Raw genomic sequence first — 17,840 nt, forward strand, 5'->3', positions numbered from 1 at the left:
TCATTGATTTCTCAGGGAATCATTCATGGATGTTGATGAAATATATCTCTACTGAGAGACAATCTTGTTTATATTATTTAAGCGTATGAGTAACCTATTGTGGCATGACAAGATGTCCTATGAAAAAAGGCTTTTTAGCCTGACAGCTTCTCATCTGTCCTTACTTGCCACCTCTTAGAGCATCTGAATTGTTTGAGCATCTTGTTGGTACAAGATAAATGTAGAATGTGAAGAAATATCTTTAGGAGCAAAAGCTTTTGTTTGGCCTCAGGATTAAGATAGCTTAAAAGAAAGCCGTTAAAAAAAATCTGTATTTATTGAGATGAAAACAATGACATGAAAATTAAGATAAAATAGTCCACCTCAGGACCTCAAACAAATGCAGTGACCGTATGTTAATTTATTAGACGTTGGAGAAAAGTCTGTAAAGGGACCAGCAGGACAGTGATCTGTTATTTACACATCAAGAACCATTAAAACAGAGAGAGTGACTGTAAAGATAACATCTGATAAGAATTGGGGGGGAACCTTAAACTATAATGAAAAAAAAGGCAATTAAATTAGGCAATACCCCCATAAAATGCAACATATATAACATGTACAACTGTAGCTGAATTACATTTCATGATTAAGATTAAGATGCATTTATCAGTACCAAACCCATGCACAGACATGAACAGTAACACTCATGCAGGTAGGGAAATTTAGCCTCTGCATTTGACCCATGTGGTGCAGGACATACAGAGCAGTGAGCGACCATGTACGGCGCCCGGGGAGCAGATGTTCGGGGAGTAAGGTGCCTTGCTCAGGGGCACTAGACAGGGTAGGGAGAATCCTCTTGGATTTTTGGACAGATCAATCCAGATTCGTCTTTTTGTTGTTCTCCGTGGAGTCAAACCAGAGACGAACCAGAGACCTTTTCTGCCCATAGTCCAAGTTTCTGCCACTAGTCCACCGCCTCTTCAATGGACCTTTATAAATAAAAAGAAGGTACAATTAGATAGCAGTTATCTAATTCACATTGAGCTTTTTTGTCTTTTTTAATACCAATTATATTCACTTACTGAACAGGTCTGATTTCAGGGAATAATTTCAGGTTTCTATTCATGTGTATACAAATGTTATAACATTGTAACAGGGTTCATAAGTTAAGATTTCAATTTAATACTTTTTAATCAAATACAAAACCCATGAAAAGAACAAAAAGAGAACTGATTGTTGTATTTAACTGAAGAAGGAGGAAGCGGAAGTGGTAGAAGATGACGTTATAACATCGAGAGCTTTCCTAGTCCGGTCTGGCGGAGTGAAAATGGCGGCCTTGGATACTAAAGTGCTTCAGGTTTGCTGTCTTTAAAACAAGGGGAATCGAACAGTGGATGTTGTAGGTAGCTGTCCGACACGGAGGAGCCTGTTCTCGACACATTCCCTCGGCTCCAGACTAAGCTGCGGACCGAGAACCTCCACAGACGAAGCGGCTTGCTTCTTCCACCGGACGGTGAGTAACGACAACACTCTCCCGCCATGTGCAACATCAGCTTCTAACTGAATAATGATCACAACAGTGTTTCTCAAAGTTGAATCCAGCTGACCACTGCTGTCGTTCATATTTAACTCATTCAGTGAATAATACATTTAGCTAGCTAATCTAGCGTTAGCTCGCGAATAAACATCAGGTGTTTCTCAGGAACCAGTGAGCCAGCATCACAGGAAAGATCATTCAATGTGTGTAAAATAAATGATGTGTTGATATGACCTGAAATGAAAAGTTTCACGTTAGTCTATTGATGAATATCACAATAAATGTCATTGTTTATATTTGGTCTAAAGACTGATTTCAGCTCCTGAGTGAAGGTTAAAGTTTGTGATGTATACTCACTCACTAGATCACAATGGGTGCCTATATAGATATATAATGAACTTTGGGATATTGCTATTGATGAAAATAGTTGTTTGGCTAGGCCCTCATTTTGAAACGCAATGAAAAAGACCACCTCTACATGCATTCTGCCAGTATGGCTCATCGCTGGTCTCCTGGTGGCTCTTAACTCTGGTCATATGGATGAGGAATGCTCCGAGTATCATTAAACCTACACCCTGACAAGTTTAGCTAACAATATGCTGTTTTGTAAATGACCCTAACCTGATCTCTTCTCTATTTGTTTAGGGGGGTAATTGATAAAGAAAGGACCAGTACAACGTCACATAAAACTGTCCCCGTCTTCTTCAAAGATGTCCGACATTCTGGTCAGAGAGTTCAGGGCCCAGCTAAACACGGCCTTGGAGTCAGTCGTGAGGAGGGCTATGTGTGAGATAATGATGATCTTTGAGGGCAACTTACATGCCCATCGTATGGAGCTGGTGAATAAAGGCGAGGAGGTGGCTCATCTCAAAATAAAGTTACAGAAGGCTGAGATCAAGCTGACGGAACGTGAGTTTGGAGGTGACAGGGGAGCGGATAAGAATACAACTCAGACAAAAAGAAGAGAAGGCAATCAAAGAGAGCCGGAGGCTATGAAGAAGCTCATTGGACAAACTGCTGGTGTTCCTGAGATTGATATTCAAGGTAATCTGACACAATATGCTGCTGTCAAGTTAAATTTTTCTACAGTTCTTGGGTATCAATTTGTTAATTAACATTTATTGATGTGAAATAACAGTGAAAACACTTTTACATACATGTAACTCACATAACTGCAAAAGTATTGTCCCCATTTACAAGGGAACTCCTAATACACCAGTGGTATATAGCGAAATGCATTTAGAAGATGTGTAAGAACTTACAAGTTGTATAACTTTAATCAAGGCACGGTGAGTAGTTTTAGGTGAATTATAGCACTGAAGGTTCATGAAAATGTAATTGCACTAAATATTGAACAATAAACTAAAGCGTCCAATAACCAGCATAAGTTCAAATTTCACACTAGACTAGCAAAGAACAAGCACAAGTGTGTTTATGTATTTACATGTCTTGCTGCCACAAAATATAAGGCTCCCATATGCAGCTTGATAAAGTTCATGCCTTTTGTAAATTGGTCTGGTTAGTGCCTGACGACTGGTGTGCTCCCCTGGGCGATGAGGCCACGACCAAGCGAGAGGATGCGTGTCCCAGTGTCCGACTTCGCAAGCTGTTGATTCCGCTGCACCGGATTCCAGTCATCAAGCAAGAGGTGTGTAACTGATTCTGGATGTGTCGGCATCACAATTAGGCATCATAGACCTGCACAGAAAACTGCTGATGACAACCTGTTTATTTATGTTGACTCCAGAGGCAGGCAGCACAGTTTGTCAGCGTACCCCATCATGTAGGCGCTGATGACTACACAATATATTACAGTGGAGTACAAGTGTGGTCATCCTTGACTGGAGCCCTGGAAACATGAAGTGCTCTCTGGAGATGTTAGATAGGCGAGACATGTTTTGTAACCTGTGACCTTTATACTCTGGACCCTAAGGTGTATCCAGCTTGTCAGGTTAGGCTGCATTGTCTTCAGCTGTAATTAGTTTTAAAGAGCTAGTTTATTCACTCACTCCCGGTGAGGCAGAGTCATGACAGTCTCAAGACATCCAATGAAATGATCTCATTATGGGTTGCTTACACAGACACACGTGTACACATTTTCTCTAGTGCTTTGCTTTGTGTATCATTAGAGATCGAGTCTAACCCAAAACGTCTGTGTTCTAGGTGATGATCCCCGCCATTGACTCCCAGCACCAACCAAGCGGTGCCAGGAGATCCTTGAGAAGTGGGTTTCAATCTTAGCTAATTCTTTTCATAATTTTTATTTGTGCTGTAAATATTCAGTATTGGCAATATAAATATTGAAAGGGCACATTTACTTTGATTTACCCTCCCAACTATTTTGGGCGAAGAATTGAGTTTATGGTTTTTATCATTAATGAAATTTTGTTTAAAAATTGCGTCAGCATCACCTTTTTTCAAAAAGTGTGGATAATCCACAGTAACACAGTTGGGAGTTTCTACAGGGACTACTTCTTTATTAGAAGTTTGGTCTGGTGAAAATTGTGGATTATCCAAAGTACAGGTTGCAAAATATACACCTACTTTTTAACAGTGCAAACAATGTTAAAATGGAATGTTAAAGACTGAATTGAATGGGTACTTACTTTGTGTGTACCCGAAGAATTAAAATGGTTTATACATGGGGTCGCCATATAATAAAAAAGAAGCATATTTAAAAAGCCCTATACATAGGTACAAGAAAAGTAAACACAATTTTTCTTTTTGTCTTTTCAAACTGGGTGAAATGAGACATTATGGCCCAATACTTTTTAAATATAACTTGGCTGTATCTTATTAAAACAGTTTGTCATATGCATGTCATCTGTGATTTTCATTTGGTCACAGTAACATTTTGGCATTTTTTCTCTCTCACAGGTTCCACGATAAACAAGAAACACCAGAAATCTCGCACAATAATATTACCAGTGTACAAACAAGAAATGCAACATGGAACAGAAAGAAGCCCCAACACGAAACAAGAGAAGAAAGAAAGACACACATGCACAGTGATGAGCAAAGAAGAGGAGAGAGAAGACACAACTGTGACCACAGAGCGGGAGACGGTGGGAAATGGTGAGACGATCTACACCTGCAAAGTCTGTCAGAAGGAGTTTCATAGAGAATATAGCCTACGTATACACGCACGATCACACACGAGATGCAAAGGATGCCAAAAGAATGTCCCTCCACGTGATGTCACGTCTCACAATAGACATTGCAAAAAACTGAAGAAAGTGTTGGCAAGAGAAGCAGATGAAAACCTGCTGTTGATGACCAAGAAAGACAGGCGCACTCAGATGTACAGCTGTCCACACTGCAAAATAACATCTCCTTCGAGAGGCAAGTTCCTCCGTCACATGCACTTACATTTGCGCGTCAAACCATTCTCTTGTAGTTTGTGCAAGAAGAACTACTGCAATAAACAGTCACTCGAAAAGCACATGTTAATACACCAGGACAAAAAGAAGGCGGCTGAGACAAAGGGAGACATGACGTGGACCATGCCTCTGGAAGACACCGAAGAGGCATCGGTTTCTCCCAGCAAAGACCCGAGTAGCACCATCAGCAGTAACAATGTGGAGAGAGGGCCCAGTCCAGGCGATGAAGCCGAGTCGCAGATGGAAAACAATGTGTGTACAAACGCATCCACACGGGAGAGAGGCTCCTCACATGTAGAGGCTGCTCTGCAAAGTTTTGTACCCGTCAGCAATTAATACTGTCACAAAATAACGTGCAGCTATTGTACGACACCAGTCCAGAGCGAGAAGGTATAACCAGAAGAGCAGGATATACAAAGCATTGTTTGAGGGATTGGCCAAATGTCTGCAAGGTTTCTGGAGACGGCTTCTTCAGTTACGGGCGCCTCAGAAACCACATGGACTCTTGCCACAGCAAAGCCAGTTAGAATCAGTTTGGATTGTGGCCGATAGTGTTACTATCCCTTTTAGCTGTTCAGTTTTGGGCTTAATCGGGTGGATCTTAAGATGATTTTTATATCCACATGCGTATTCCCCATTCTGTCATTTACTGTAAAACCTGTGATAAAACAATACTGGGCTATCATCTGTGTTTGTAAATGGCTTGTCATCTAGATATAGTTCTGATGGCAAACCTTATTTTATTGAAAAGTTCACCAATGACGTTCAAACCAGTTTGTATATTGGTGGGTGTTGGGACAGATCTTGACAGCCAGTGTACTTTTATGGTGTAATGGAGACGAATGATTGCTGTAAATTGAAAGCATTCAGAGAACATTGTAAAGAAAATGTGTGTTTTTGACAAATTTTATGAAATTTTACCAATATTGCCTTAAAGCATATCTACACGTTGACGACGTTATTGGCTGCAACGGTCGAGTATATTTTTAAAACAGCCACCTTGGTTGAAGTTGCATGGATAATTGCCCAGCCCTGTGTATGGATTTACTGTGAGTACATATTAAATCATCTGTATGTATTTATCTACAGTTTTCTTGAAGTACAGTTTAGTTGTTTACTTTATTTAAATAATTGTTTCGTCATTTCTACAGGTTTTAGCAGAATTAGAGAAAGGACATCAGTGACTGAGTCACCTCAGAGTGAGAGATGATGTCCTTGATTGGAGACTCTATGTTCCTAGTTATCTTGTCTCCTGTTACTCAACAGATAGAACATTTCACTGCTGTGTTGGTTGTTTGACTTGAGAAACAACATGGACACAATTTCCCATAAATAGCTGTTGGTATAATTATTATTTGTTATTGTCCCAGTAGTAGTTGTTATTGAACTTATTGTTCTATTTTATCTGAAAGGGGGGGAAGGGGGTCATTATAGTGTTGCTACATTAATGTGTTGTCAACATTACCCCAATAAAACTCATATGTATATACATTACATACTGAAAATGTTTCTTTAATTCAAGCAGTGTTCATTGTATACTAAGTCAAGGTGTGGTCCCACCACGATATTGAATCTCTATTTCTATAAAACTTAAATAATTTATTTTGGATCTCAAGAGTTTATCTTCTTCTGCAGTGCCTGGATCGTTTCTCTCTTATCGCGAGACTTGCACAATGATCGCGTCACAGACAACCTGCCTGCCGGAGGACGCAGGAAACTAATCTGTGATTGTGAAGCGTTTTCATGGATTAAACGTGAACCGGTGAATACGTGTAGCCACCGACTGTCGAGCCATCACCGACTTCAGCCTGTATCCGCTGCAGGATTTCCATTATTGAGCTGGAGTACGACCTTAACCGGCTAGCAATAGCACTAGCTGCGCTTCATTGGGTCTCTTGTTTACACGTTAGCTTCAGCTAATGCTAGCTAGCGTACGTCAAAACACTGACAGTGGTGCTTGTTTACAACCTGTTTTCTTTAAGCTAGCCTGAAGTGGACCATGTTTATAGTATTATACTGTGCAGACTGGATTTCTGCCTTGCACCACATTGGATGTTATCACTGCATAAAGCAGTAGAAGCTTGAGCCTGCGAAATACAATAAATAAATCTTTATTGAGACTATCAGGAGATTGGATTTTAAATGAAAGTCAATGGCCGAAATCAAGCGTAGATATGTCGTAGCATCTCAGCATGGCAGCATCTGATGGCAGCTCTTAGGTGCCAGGGCAGAGGAGCATTGAGCGGCGGGCACATCGTTCCCCGGCGGCTGCCTGCGGAGGCCGGGCGCAGAGGTAAACAGCGCGGTGACTCAGTCGTTGGCAGCAAAGCTCCGCCGGTGAAACTGCGGGCGATGGAGTCGGTGCGGAGCGCCTTCCACGCACAGCTGGCCACCGTCATGGACTCCCTGCTGGCCGCCGCCGTGTGCGAGATCGCCAAGATCTTCGAGGGCAGCCTGTGCGAGCAGCAGGCGGAGCTGGTGCAGAAGACCGAGGAGATCTCCGTCCTCCGAGGCAAGCTGGAGAAGGTGGAGAGGAGGCAGCGGGCGAAGGGCGGCCCGGGCGAGGAAGGGGAGATGCCACCGGCGGAGAGAGAGGGCAGCATGAGGCAGCAGACCCCGACAGGATCAGGTAACAGAACCGCTCGATGTTGTGATGAGTCAAACTAAAGGTAGACTGACACACCTCAACCAAGGCCCCACCGTACCCTCATGAGACCACATTTATATTCACTTGATCCTCGTTTTTATCTCTAAAAAATACCCAGATCCATGAATTATGTTGTTAAAAAAATCTTTTGTGGTCATTTGGTGTGTAGTTTTTGCATGATCTTACTTTACTGATAAACTGACCACCCTTTACTCTCTTGCACAGGACTGAATGTGGGGAAGGATGTGACTTCTCACCCAGACCCAGTAGAAGAGCTCAGTCAGAGCCTCAGTGGACTGAAAGAGGAGGTGACGTGCCAGGACGGAGCTTCAGTAAAACATGAGGTCAGACCCCGTCTTCAGTGATTCAAAAGTTTGATGTACGTCGTTCAATCAATTTGGTTTCTGTTGTGGGAGCCGTGCTTTGCAGTGGGTTTTCCATAGTTTTAAAGACTTGTTTCATCTGTTCTCCACAGCATGCGGGTTCACGGCCTAACCTGGGGTCTGTCGCAGCTCAAACTGTGGAGGGAAGACTTGCTGCTGGGGACCAGAGGCAGACAGATACTTTGTCTATCACACAAAACAAGTCCAAATGTAACAAGTTATTCATTTCTTGACCTGCTTTTAACCATTAACCCGTTTATGCTAGGAAAGATTATTATTTAATATAGATGGTGCGAAGAAAGTATGTACATTTAAATTTTCTCCCTAATTTGTCTGCAGTGTCTCATTGGGACCATGGCAGTCGCAGTGTAGACCACAGGCCCCTTCAGGATCAAGCCTCCACCCCGTTTCTCTCCATCTCCCAGAGTGGACGTTGCTCTCCCAGGCCTGACCCAGGCTTAGCTCAACCAGGGGATTGGTTACCAGCGTTGGATGCCACTCGAGGTAGGATGCCCGGTCTAGAGAATCTGCAGGCAGATGGCACCAGCTGCCCTGGACCAGCTAGCAGCAGTACTGGCACTGACGCATCCTGCTTCCGACCTGGTTTTGTCTCTGACGAGACCAGCAATGAAGATGACAATAGTTCTTTCCCTTTCCTGGACCAGGAGCCTGAGGACCAGAACCCCAGTCAGAACTCCGTGCAGGGACAGGGTGTCGGGCAGAGGGAGGCTCAGCAGGATCAACCCCAAGCTCCCACTGGCCAATCACCATGGAGACTCAGAGATGACCGGGCTGGGAGAGGCCCCATCAATCACACACGGCGAGCGACAGCATTGGGCAGCAGAGACCCTCTAAGACCACAGTCCAACTCGCAGTCGCTCACATTACGGCACACAAATGCCCTCAGCCACCCTCCAGCTCCTGGTGGAGGGAATGGACGACCGTACACATGTCCCTACTGTGCCAAGTGCTTTACATACCCCTCCCACCAGCGCAGGCACCTTTTGCGCCACACGGGGGTCCGACTGCATCCCTGTCAGTTTTGTGAAAAGAGCTTCCTCACTCCCTCCGAGCTGACTGTTCACACTCGCACACACACAGGGGAGCGGCCTTTTGGCTGCGCTCAGTGCGGTAAACGTTTTGCCCGCAGCGGGAACTTGAGGGCCCACCAACGGGATGTTCACATGGGCAAGAGGCCCTTCGCTTGCACAGAGTGTGGAAAGAGATTCGCTCACAGGGGGAACCTGAGGGTGCACAATCACAGAGTCCACCAAGGAGATCCCTACTACATGGAAGACCAGCAGGAGCCTGACATAGGCCAGAATCCCATCTGAGAAGATCACAAGAAAAAGATTGTTCTGCACTTTAATTTTGTTGTCAAACCCGAGGAGCTTGTTTCAGGGCTGCCCATTAAGTCCCACCTGAATTTTTCAATGAACACCTAAAACAGCTTGAAAGTATTTAAGAATTTTGATTTGTTGGTTTTGTTTTTTAGTTTTTTATTTGCTGTGGCGCAACTATAAAAAGATCAGCCATCAGATTTGTTTGTTATAAATGAAGTATGAGATCAAAAAGATTTTTGCCTTCAGTTTATCTTGGATGATGATTCAAGTCAGAGTTAAGGGTCACACTAAGGGTCACACTAAGAAGGAAACACTTTTACTGTATTAGTGACTGGCTATAATAAGCAACAGTATTAGCTGTTTTTGTACAAAAATAATCTCCAGGTTGACCCATTGATCCAATGGTTTTCCTCCCTGTCAGTCACTGAACAAATCCACTCACCATTTCATTACTCTAGTTGAGAGAAGAACCACGTTTTTTAATGAAGCCACTAAAAAAGGCTCGTTGATATTAGATTTAGACATGTGGCATGCAACATTGTGCTTATCTACTGCCCATCTCCTCAAACATATTTACACTGTGCTTAAAATACAAATGTTATTGCAAAAAGTACATAACCTTGTTGTTAAAGGACTGTGCTTTTATTTTCATCCTGTCTTTGCAAAGGGAAATTAAATAACATACACGTGTAAAAAATGATTTGTTCTCATCTTGAAACCATGCATTCATTAATCTAATATTGTTGCAATGCTGATTGTCAGACACCGGGGGGCAGTGTGAACATGCAAACGAGTTGTAGAAATAGTTAAGGACATCATTGCACATAGGAAGAAGCCCTTCTCAGTATGTTTGACAGTTTCCCCTTTAGTTTCACATTTTTCACTCAATGTTTGCACTTGTGTAATCATACCCTCGCTCAATTGTATGTGTGTGCTTAAAATGCAAAGTCAAAGTGTGGGTATATGAGACCCTGGGCTCACGTGTTTGACTGTAAAATGCCAAATTTCTCTGCTGCAGTTTGTATTGAAGTGTGTTTGTAAAACCAACTGCATTTTATTCATAAAAATCCTTAAATAGCAGCATGATGCTTTGGCATTAGTCGATCATCCTTAAAGGAGATGTTCACATTTTTCAAGCCTGCCATAAGACAATGCTCATGTGCACTTATGTACATTAAGTCATTTGTCCTGTTAATTGTTTCCCCCTTGAAACATCCCCATCTAATGTGCGGTCATTTTAAGGGATGGGGGTTAAACTCCAATGTACTAATTCTGTCTAAAAGTATCAAAAGTACAGCAGAAGCTCATATGTGGCTTTTGCAGTCTGAGGAATATGTGGGTATAGTGGGCATCTCGGTTTTTAGAATGAAATTCCCTTGTGTTATTATCACTCTACTGCAGCATAATACACTGGATACGCAAATATGGATTTTGTACTCATGTCTGCTGGTTCAACAATATATCACATTTGCTTGAAAAGAAGAGGTCGGCAAACTTAAACGCTCCCGTCCAAGATCCTGTTTTATTTGCCGTAGTGATGTTTCCAGACGTTTCTTCAAAATTGAGAAAAAAAGTAAACGATCAAAAGACTGATTCACACAAACTGATGAATCCTCAGTTATACTCAATTTTTCACACACAGCAAAAATACTGGATTTCATCCCCCATCACTTTCGATGAGATCACGTTGGGAGGGAACAGCTCTGTGTAACAACACACCTACATACAGAAAGACCTTGAGCATGTGTTGAGGTTGCTGAGACGTCTGTCCCTGTCTCTCACACTCTCTTTTCACACGCAGTCTCAACTGCTGAGCAAGGCCAGGACAAGCTGTGTGTGTATGTGTGTGTATGTGTATGTATGTATGTATTCCCCTGGCTGCTGATGCCTTGGTTTGCTCATAGAATGATTACATTCAGTGACCGCGGCTACTGACCTCCCCTCCCCCAGAGGTCACCTGTGTCTGCCTCTGCCTGTATTATTACGCTCACAGTTGTAAAAATGAAAGTTTTAATCGTATATTACTCCGAAGGGGTTCTAAGTCTTACTCACAATTTCGTGTTTATGGATTTATAAGTCAAATAGGGGCAAAGTGTGTGTTTGGGTAACTGGACCTCTGTTAATGTCCGAGGATTGACTCCCCACTGAGTAAAGCTGTCAGCTCTTAGAGACCTTTTGGGTGAACATACTGTGTAAGTGCTGTGTTTATGAGCAGATGAAAGTGTCCGGTCACATAGAAATCCAAATCTATACGCAGATTTGGGTCTCAAAATAGGTACATGTGTGTACCTGCACAGCAAAGCCTGTGTGGCCCTCTTTCATAAGTGAGGGTCACACAGGCTTTGCTGGGTTTTCTGTTTATATAGTGGGATATTTGTAATCTCCTTTTTTTGCCCTAAGCAGCTTTTCCCCAGGGGACATACGCAACAACTGAACAGCTGACCAGGCAGGGGGGGCTGTACACAATATGGATGCTTTGAATTTATGTGAGAAAAGCATCTGGGGAAAAGAAATTGTGCATAGATATTTCATCCTTTCAAAATAACATTCCAGTGTTTTTCCCGCTGGCACTGATAAAATCGTGTGATCCAAGTCTAATGGCTTTATCGTCCACTCCTCTATTGCTTCGATTTAGTGTTAATTCTGTTTGTTTTCACAGTCGACGTGTAATAATAACTTACAGTGTCAGGTAACCAGGTTCCCAGCAGTGTTTATCACCGGTATCAATCTGCTGTCTCACAGGGATCAGGCTATAATGTGCCCCTTACCTTTTAATGTTACCATGTTTCGATGTATTTATCTTTCTCTTGCCCCCGAGGCTGTGGCTTTAATTTGCCACAAAAATAAATGCAACCAGTCTCGGCCTCGTACAACCCCCTTGCCCTGTAGGCCCGAGGAGTCATTCCATCACCAACCCATAATCCTCTGGGAGTAAAAGTATCCCCCTCCTCTCCTCACATGCCATACAGACGGAAAACAAGACAGAGTATTACACCCCACTGGGGAATTAGTCAGATTAGTCCCCTGGTTGTTGTGTGTGTTTATTTGTATGTACAGACACCTTTTTTTTTTTTTACCTTTTCCATTCTGAGTTGTGTTTCTTTGTGTGTAAATCTGCATGTTGTGGCTGTATTTACATGTGCACACTTGTCAGCCTCCTTGTGTGTGTGTTTGGGTTTGTGTGTGTGTTGTGGCTGTAAGGGGTTTAACATTGCTCCGAGGCTTTTCATAATCTACCTAGTCCCACCACTCCACGGGGGCTGCAGTTTCATGGGGGTGGCCATTACTGTAGTGAAACCCCCCCTTTAGGGGATCACAGTGCTGTCTACCGCTCAAGGCAGCGAGTTGATCCATCGTCTGCTGACTGTATTTAAGCACTCACTTAATGTGCTAATAGTGTTAGACTGGGGAGACGCTGTAGAGCTTTTAACTTTCATCTCTTAAAGCTCTTTGTCTGTGTAAAATGTTGATTTCATGGCTGCCGGGCTTAAAGTCCACTGGTAATCCCTCACAATCGTCAAATATTAAGGGAGGCTGTGGATGTACATGTGATGAGATAACATGAGCTTTTTTTATCGGAGACCCTGGTGGGATTGTTCCGCTGTTATTTTGGATGTACAGTATGCATGTGATGCCAACAGTTGAGTGCAAGGGACAGATTTCCGCTCAGGCATTGGGCTTCATGTGTTCATGTTTAATTAAGTGTGTGTGTGTGTGTGTGTGTGTGTGTGTGTGTGTGTGTGTGTGTGTGTGTGTGTGTCAGTGGGCCACTCTCTCTGAATGAATCCACCAGACATTGGCGTTGAGTGTTTCTCTTCACATTTTGGGGGTCACAGAGCGTGATGGAGGGGTGGGAGTGCATTATCAACCTCCTTCAGACTTACTGGGTTTTCCAAGTGTGTGTGTGTGTGTGTGTCTGCACGAATGAGTGTCCATGTTCACCATAGGCTGCTCTCGGGTTGCTAAGCAACCGTATGTCTGCACATTGGAGTGGGGGTGGAAAGGGAGAGAAGCAGCAGGTCAAGAGACACCGAATCTCACGAGCATCGCTGCGTCTGATTGGACACATCAGGGCTCCTGATGAATGATGCTGATCACTATCGTGTTGACTGGCTGTAGGTCTGAATAGGGTTGGGGTCTCAAAGTTCACTCCCTCCCTTTAAAGAGATCATAGACTCAATTTAAAAATCAGAAGCTGTGCATGAAATCCTGGTTTTCTTAATGCAAAGTAGGTGGCACATCAGGAACAAGTTCATACAGTTTGAATGGTACATGTGGATCCATTATTCCAAAGTCATATGATACAAGTTTCATCCTTCAGTGCCTATCGATCCTTTCAAGTAAACAAGTGAAAAAGGAGAAATTGAGGAGAGACACAAAGATGGTTATTTTGAAGTGGAGTGAGTCCAATATAAAATTATTGTTTTCACTCATATATCAACTTTGATGATAGCAGCAGCACTTCCCAAGGAATCAGACATGGATTGATTTCTGTCATAATTCTAGAAAAACTTAGTTACTAAATACATAAATCGGTCTCCATGGGAAACTCGAGTTTGTCTGGACCTCTGATACCAGCTTTAGAGAGCTTGCTTTTGTTTATCACCTAAACAAAGGTACTTTATTTTTTAGATGGAATTTTAAATCATTCCTATGTGTTTCATAAGCTCGCTTTAATTTGTTTCTTGTATTGAGTGTGGGTTTGATGTAAATTTGATGACAGCTCCAGCTTATGAACTAAACATGAGTCACCGGTGACTCAACACATCAGCTGTAAATTGCTGTTTTTTGTTGTTTATCAGTTCGTCTCTATCAAGATTTCAGAAAATCCAGACCCCAGCCTTCATCAGGTTGCTTCTGCCTCTGTTCAGCAGGACAGTGTTTTCTCCTCATCTAATAATCGTGTCCATCTCCTCATGGGCAGACACAGCTCTTCTGATTAATTATAAAAGACCAGATGTCTCCACCGTCTCTGCTGAAGGAGATGATGTGAGGACGCAGTATACTCCTCACACATTCACTCCGGGGGAAAAATGGGTTCAAATGACGTTTGGGACAGAAGGTCGTCACACTTGGCCGTCACCTAGGTAACCGAGGACCGGTCCAAGGCCTTCGTGGCTGAATGGCACGGTCGCTATGGGAGACAGATTGGAGGCTGCTGCCACGCAGGTCCAGGGTCATGACGTGGAAAGGTAATAAGGACAAGCTGCACCGGGCTTACTGTACCTGAACAAACCTCCATTCAGGGGTGATGAAGGTGATTATAGTCTTATGACGACTATTATGATGATGAGGATTTTACAGTGGGGCAGGGAGAGCAGTGGAGAGCCTGACTGACAGTGTGTTTGTGTGCACTGGTTTTTCCACCTTCGCGAGCAGCATCGTTTCACTATAATCCAAATAATCCAATCCTTCTTCCAGAATTGGATTTGAGCATTTTTAAACAAACATGTCACATTTTTTAACTGAGCTTATTCTAGGATCAGCTGATGCCAATCCATTAAGCCAATCCATCCTTAAAAGGATTGTTCCACTCAAATACAGGAAACCCTGGTTCCCCCAAGAATGTCTGGTTATATTAAGCCTCAGCAACAACAATTATCTGCGAAGCCAATTAAGCTCTACAATTGGCTATGTAAAGAAACTACACAATAGTCAGAAAACACGTTACTTCTTTCAAAACCTGGTTTAGAGCATGATTCTTTTTTTGAGGATGGCAGCTGTCAGCCACTAATAGTGACAGACAGCAACTGACAGACATGAAGAAAATGTCCGGTGAAGAAGGTTGAACATCGATGAAGCTGAAAGCAGATTAATTTGTCTTTGTGATCCATCCAGTGCAAAGAGGTATGTGAACAACAGACAACCTCAATCTATGATCCAGCCAGAGTGGTTTGCTAACATGTTAGTATAGCATGTTAGCCACTGTTAGCCTTTTTCGCCCTTGTTAGCCATTGTTAGCCACAGCTAGCCGTGTTTAGCCAACTTTAGCCCCAGCTAGCCATCGTTAGCCGTAGCAGTGTTAAATGGCCCTAATATATCACAACTTTGTTTGTTTTTCTGCCCCATAATGACCTAAATTGATGGGAGCAGGTTTATACTTTTAGTTCTTTGTAATCTCTGTTAGTACGTGTGCTACAAACTGTATTTCTCTGGTTATATTAATGACAATTAAACGCCAGTCAATGATGTCACAGAGTCACTTATTCTTTTCTTTCCAATATTCATAAAATACACACTAGGAAATGTCTGGTGGAGGCGATGTAATGATGCTATGTTTCGTTAATGATACTGGACAAATCAATTCATCTATTCATTTCGTTCTTTTAAGGTGTTTATAGATTTTTGATTTTTTTTTAAGTGGATCAATAAGTGTCAGAAAAGAGTGACAATGCTGTCAGAATTTCTGAGAACTAAGCAAAACAAAAACCCAAAAGCCGTTCAACTTAAAAGCAAAAACAACATGTAGAATCAAGCAAATCGTCATATTTCAGAAGGTTCAACCAGCTACTGTTTGGGATATTTGCTTAGTATATAACCTGAAATATTGATGGTAAAATAATTGATGGTTAATATTTTTTGTCACTGTTACAAATCTCCTTTCTCAATTGAGTGGACAATAGATTGAAAAATGAAAGTTGCCAAAGGAACCACTTTAGATACTTCATCACATAATCCTGCCTTCATAATTGAAAATTGGCAATATCCAAATGTGCCATTAGAGCTTTATCCATCGCACATAAATATATCAGTGGGTGTAAAATACATTCAAGAGGAAACAAAAGCTTTGGGTTTGGCTGAAAGGTCAAATCTCACACTGATGGGGTCGTCAGTGCTAGAGCTCAAAACCAAATGGGTTTATGGATTTAACCAGGGGAGGATTCTGGTGGCATATGGCTAGGGGTGAACATGTGGGGACAGGTAGAACAGTAGCTGTATGTGTGAAACAGTGGGTGGGCTTAGCAGAGCTTTGTGGTGGATGTTCTGCTGGCGGGGGGCAGTTAGAAAGGGCAGATATAGCGGCGGTCTGTGGAGCGTTGCCCATCGCTGGCAAGTGGTGGGTGGGGGAGGGCGATCCTGGCAGTCTAGGAGTGAGTCCGATAAACAGCTCTTCTCGTCTCCTGCTGGTTGTGTGTGTGTGTGTGTGTGTGTGTGTGTGTGTGTGTGCAGAGTGGGGGGTTTAAAGCCTGATGGCAGACAGCCAGCACCAGTGATGGCACCAACTGTCCCTGGCAGCCCGTCACTCTCCACTGCCATGCTGAATGAAGCGTCTCTGTGTGTGACGAAGTGTGAATTGAAGTGTTTCTCTTTCAGTTACTGGTCAAGTGTTGTCGTATTTTCAGATATGGATATATAGACATATATAAATATCACAATGTGGCAAATTTATCCAATGTAACCTTTTAACTAATCAAACTGTGAAGCAAAGTAGATGTATGTGGATTATTACCCAAGCGTACTGTTACTCTGTTATTTTTTGAGTATAGTGGTAGTATAGTATAGTATTAAGATTATACCAGTGAAGTAACCTTAAAGTGTTTTCATTATTGTTTCATGGAATTTTATTGATTGCAACTTCTGAAATCTGACAGTTTTCCAGTGTATGATTGTAAATGGTGAACACCGTTCTATTGTCATTCCGACAGCTTGGGAGCCGTGACATTTTAATTAGCTTTTCAGTATTTTTTGACATCCTTTCCCACTGAATGATAAATCAATAAATCAACATCAGTACAACCCCCTATTAAGTGTAGCTATCATTTTCTGTTCATTCACAAAAGTTATTCAAAAATGTTGACACTTAAATCTGTCTTGTTTTGTAACATGCAAGTGATTAATTAAGAATAATGAGTTTAACCTAAATATATTCAGAGCCTACCCATTAACATTCATCTCATAGTTCATGACACACTATTTGATTTGTAACAATACATTGGCTTCTTTTCTAATTAAAATTATACGTCTTTATATTGATGATTGTGTCTCTGGTTACACTTGGTATTAGATCAATACCCTTTCCTATGGTCTTGCCTTCTCTGAATTTAAAGCAGTGAAAAATGCCATGCTTTTATTCATAACATTAGAATAAAGTCATACATGTGCAAAAACAAAAAATGTAAGTATCATTAGCTTTTAGAAATTGAAATTACAAATAAAATAGTTTAAAGATATCACTTCATTGTTAAGAGTTACACGAAAGGATCGATAATAATACCTCTTGTAAATTTGAAACTCTGTTCAAAGACAAGAAGCTACAGCAGCAGATCCCCCCCCCCCACACACACACACCAAGTTCAATGGCTGCTGGTGTTAGCTTCATATTTAACACACAAATTTGAGAGAAGTATTAATCCTTCCTCTTAACTCTCAACAATAAATTGAATAAACAAAGTGAAATTGATTAAATAGAAATTCATAGATTGATAATCATGATATGATACTGCTGCAAGTCTAAATCCGAAATCAAATCTGTTAGTTGTTTGCTAAATTCTTCTTTGTGCTCAAATGTGTGTGTGTGTGTGTGTGTGTGTGTGTATGTGTGTGTTAATTGAATTATGTCTCCAGGTG

General features: G+C 42.1%; 2 protein-coding genes across 2 annotated transcripts; both read left to right on the forward strand.

Moving 5' to 3' along the window:
• Nucleotides 1-1,248: 1,248 nt before the first annotated feature.
• LOC128445776 (zinc finger protein Xfin) lies at nucleotides 1,249-6,393 on the forward strand. The gene is made up of 5 exons (XM_053428613.1): nucleotides 1,249-1,495; nucleotides 2,165-2,563; nucleotides 3,043-3,167; nucleotides 3,683-3,743; nucleotides 4,397-6,393. Exons 2-5 carry the CDS (start codon nucleotides 2,230-2,232, stop codon nucleotides 5,233-5,235), a joined length of 1,359 nt encoding a protein of 452 aa, XP_053284588.1. The 5' UTR covers nucleotides 1,249-1,495; nucleotides 2,165-2,229; the 3' UTR covers nucleotides 5,236-6,393.
• Nucleotides 6,394-7,251: 858 nt separating this feature from the next.
• Nucleotides 7,252-10,352, forward strand: LOC128445898 (putative zinc finger and SCAN domain-containing protein 5D). The gene is made up of 4 exons (XM_053428789.1): nucleotides 7,252-7,528; nucleotides 7,772-7,890; nucleotides 8,022-8,139; nucleotides 8,269-10,352. The coding sequence occupies exons 1-4, from the start codon at nucleotides 7,252-7,254 to the stop codon at nucleotides 9,261-9,263; spliced, it is 1,509 nt and encodes a 502-aa protein (XP_053284764.1). The 3' UTR covers nucleotides 9,264-10,352.
• Nucleotides 10,353-17,840: the final 7,488 nt, after the last annotated feature.

Source organism: Pleuronectes platessa, chromosome 8 (genome assembly GCF_947347685.1).
Source record: "Pleuronectes platessa chromosome 8, fPlePla1.1, whole genome shotgun sequence".
In the NCBI taxonomy this organism is placed as follows: Eukaryota; Metazoa; Chordata; class Actinopteri; order Pleuronectiformes; family Pleuronectidae; genus Pleuronectes; species Pleuronectes platessa.

Excerpts from the sequence above, each read along its gene's own strand:
- LOC128445776 (XM_053428613.1), top strand. The coding sequence starts at position 2,230 with ATGTCCGACATTCTGGTCAGAGAGTTCAGGGCCCAGCTAAACACGGCC. Across the intron at positions 2,564-3,042 it reads TCCTGAGATTGATATTCAAG|TGCCTGACGACTGGTGTGCT; the intron begins GTAATCTGACAC and ends TGGTCTGGTTAG. Across the intron at positions 3,168-3,682 it reads TTCCAGTCATCAAGCAAGAG|GTGATGATCCCCGCCATTGA; the intron begins GTGTGTAACTGA and ends TCTGTGTTCTAG.
- LOC128445898 (XM_053428789.1), top strand. The coding sequence starts at position 7,252 with ATGGAGTCGGTGCGGAGCGCCTTCCACGCACAGCTGGCCACCGTCATG. Across the intron at positions 7,529-7,771 it reads GCAGACCCCGACAGGATCAG|GACTGAATGTGGGGAAGGAT; the intron begins GTAACAGAACCG and ends TCTCTTGCACAG. Across the intron at positions 7,891-8,021 it reads GAGCTTCAGTAAAACATGAG|CATGCGGGTTCACGGCCTAA; the intron begins GTCAGACCCCGT and ends TGTTCTCCACAG.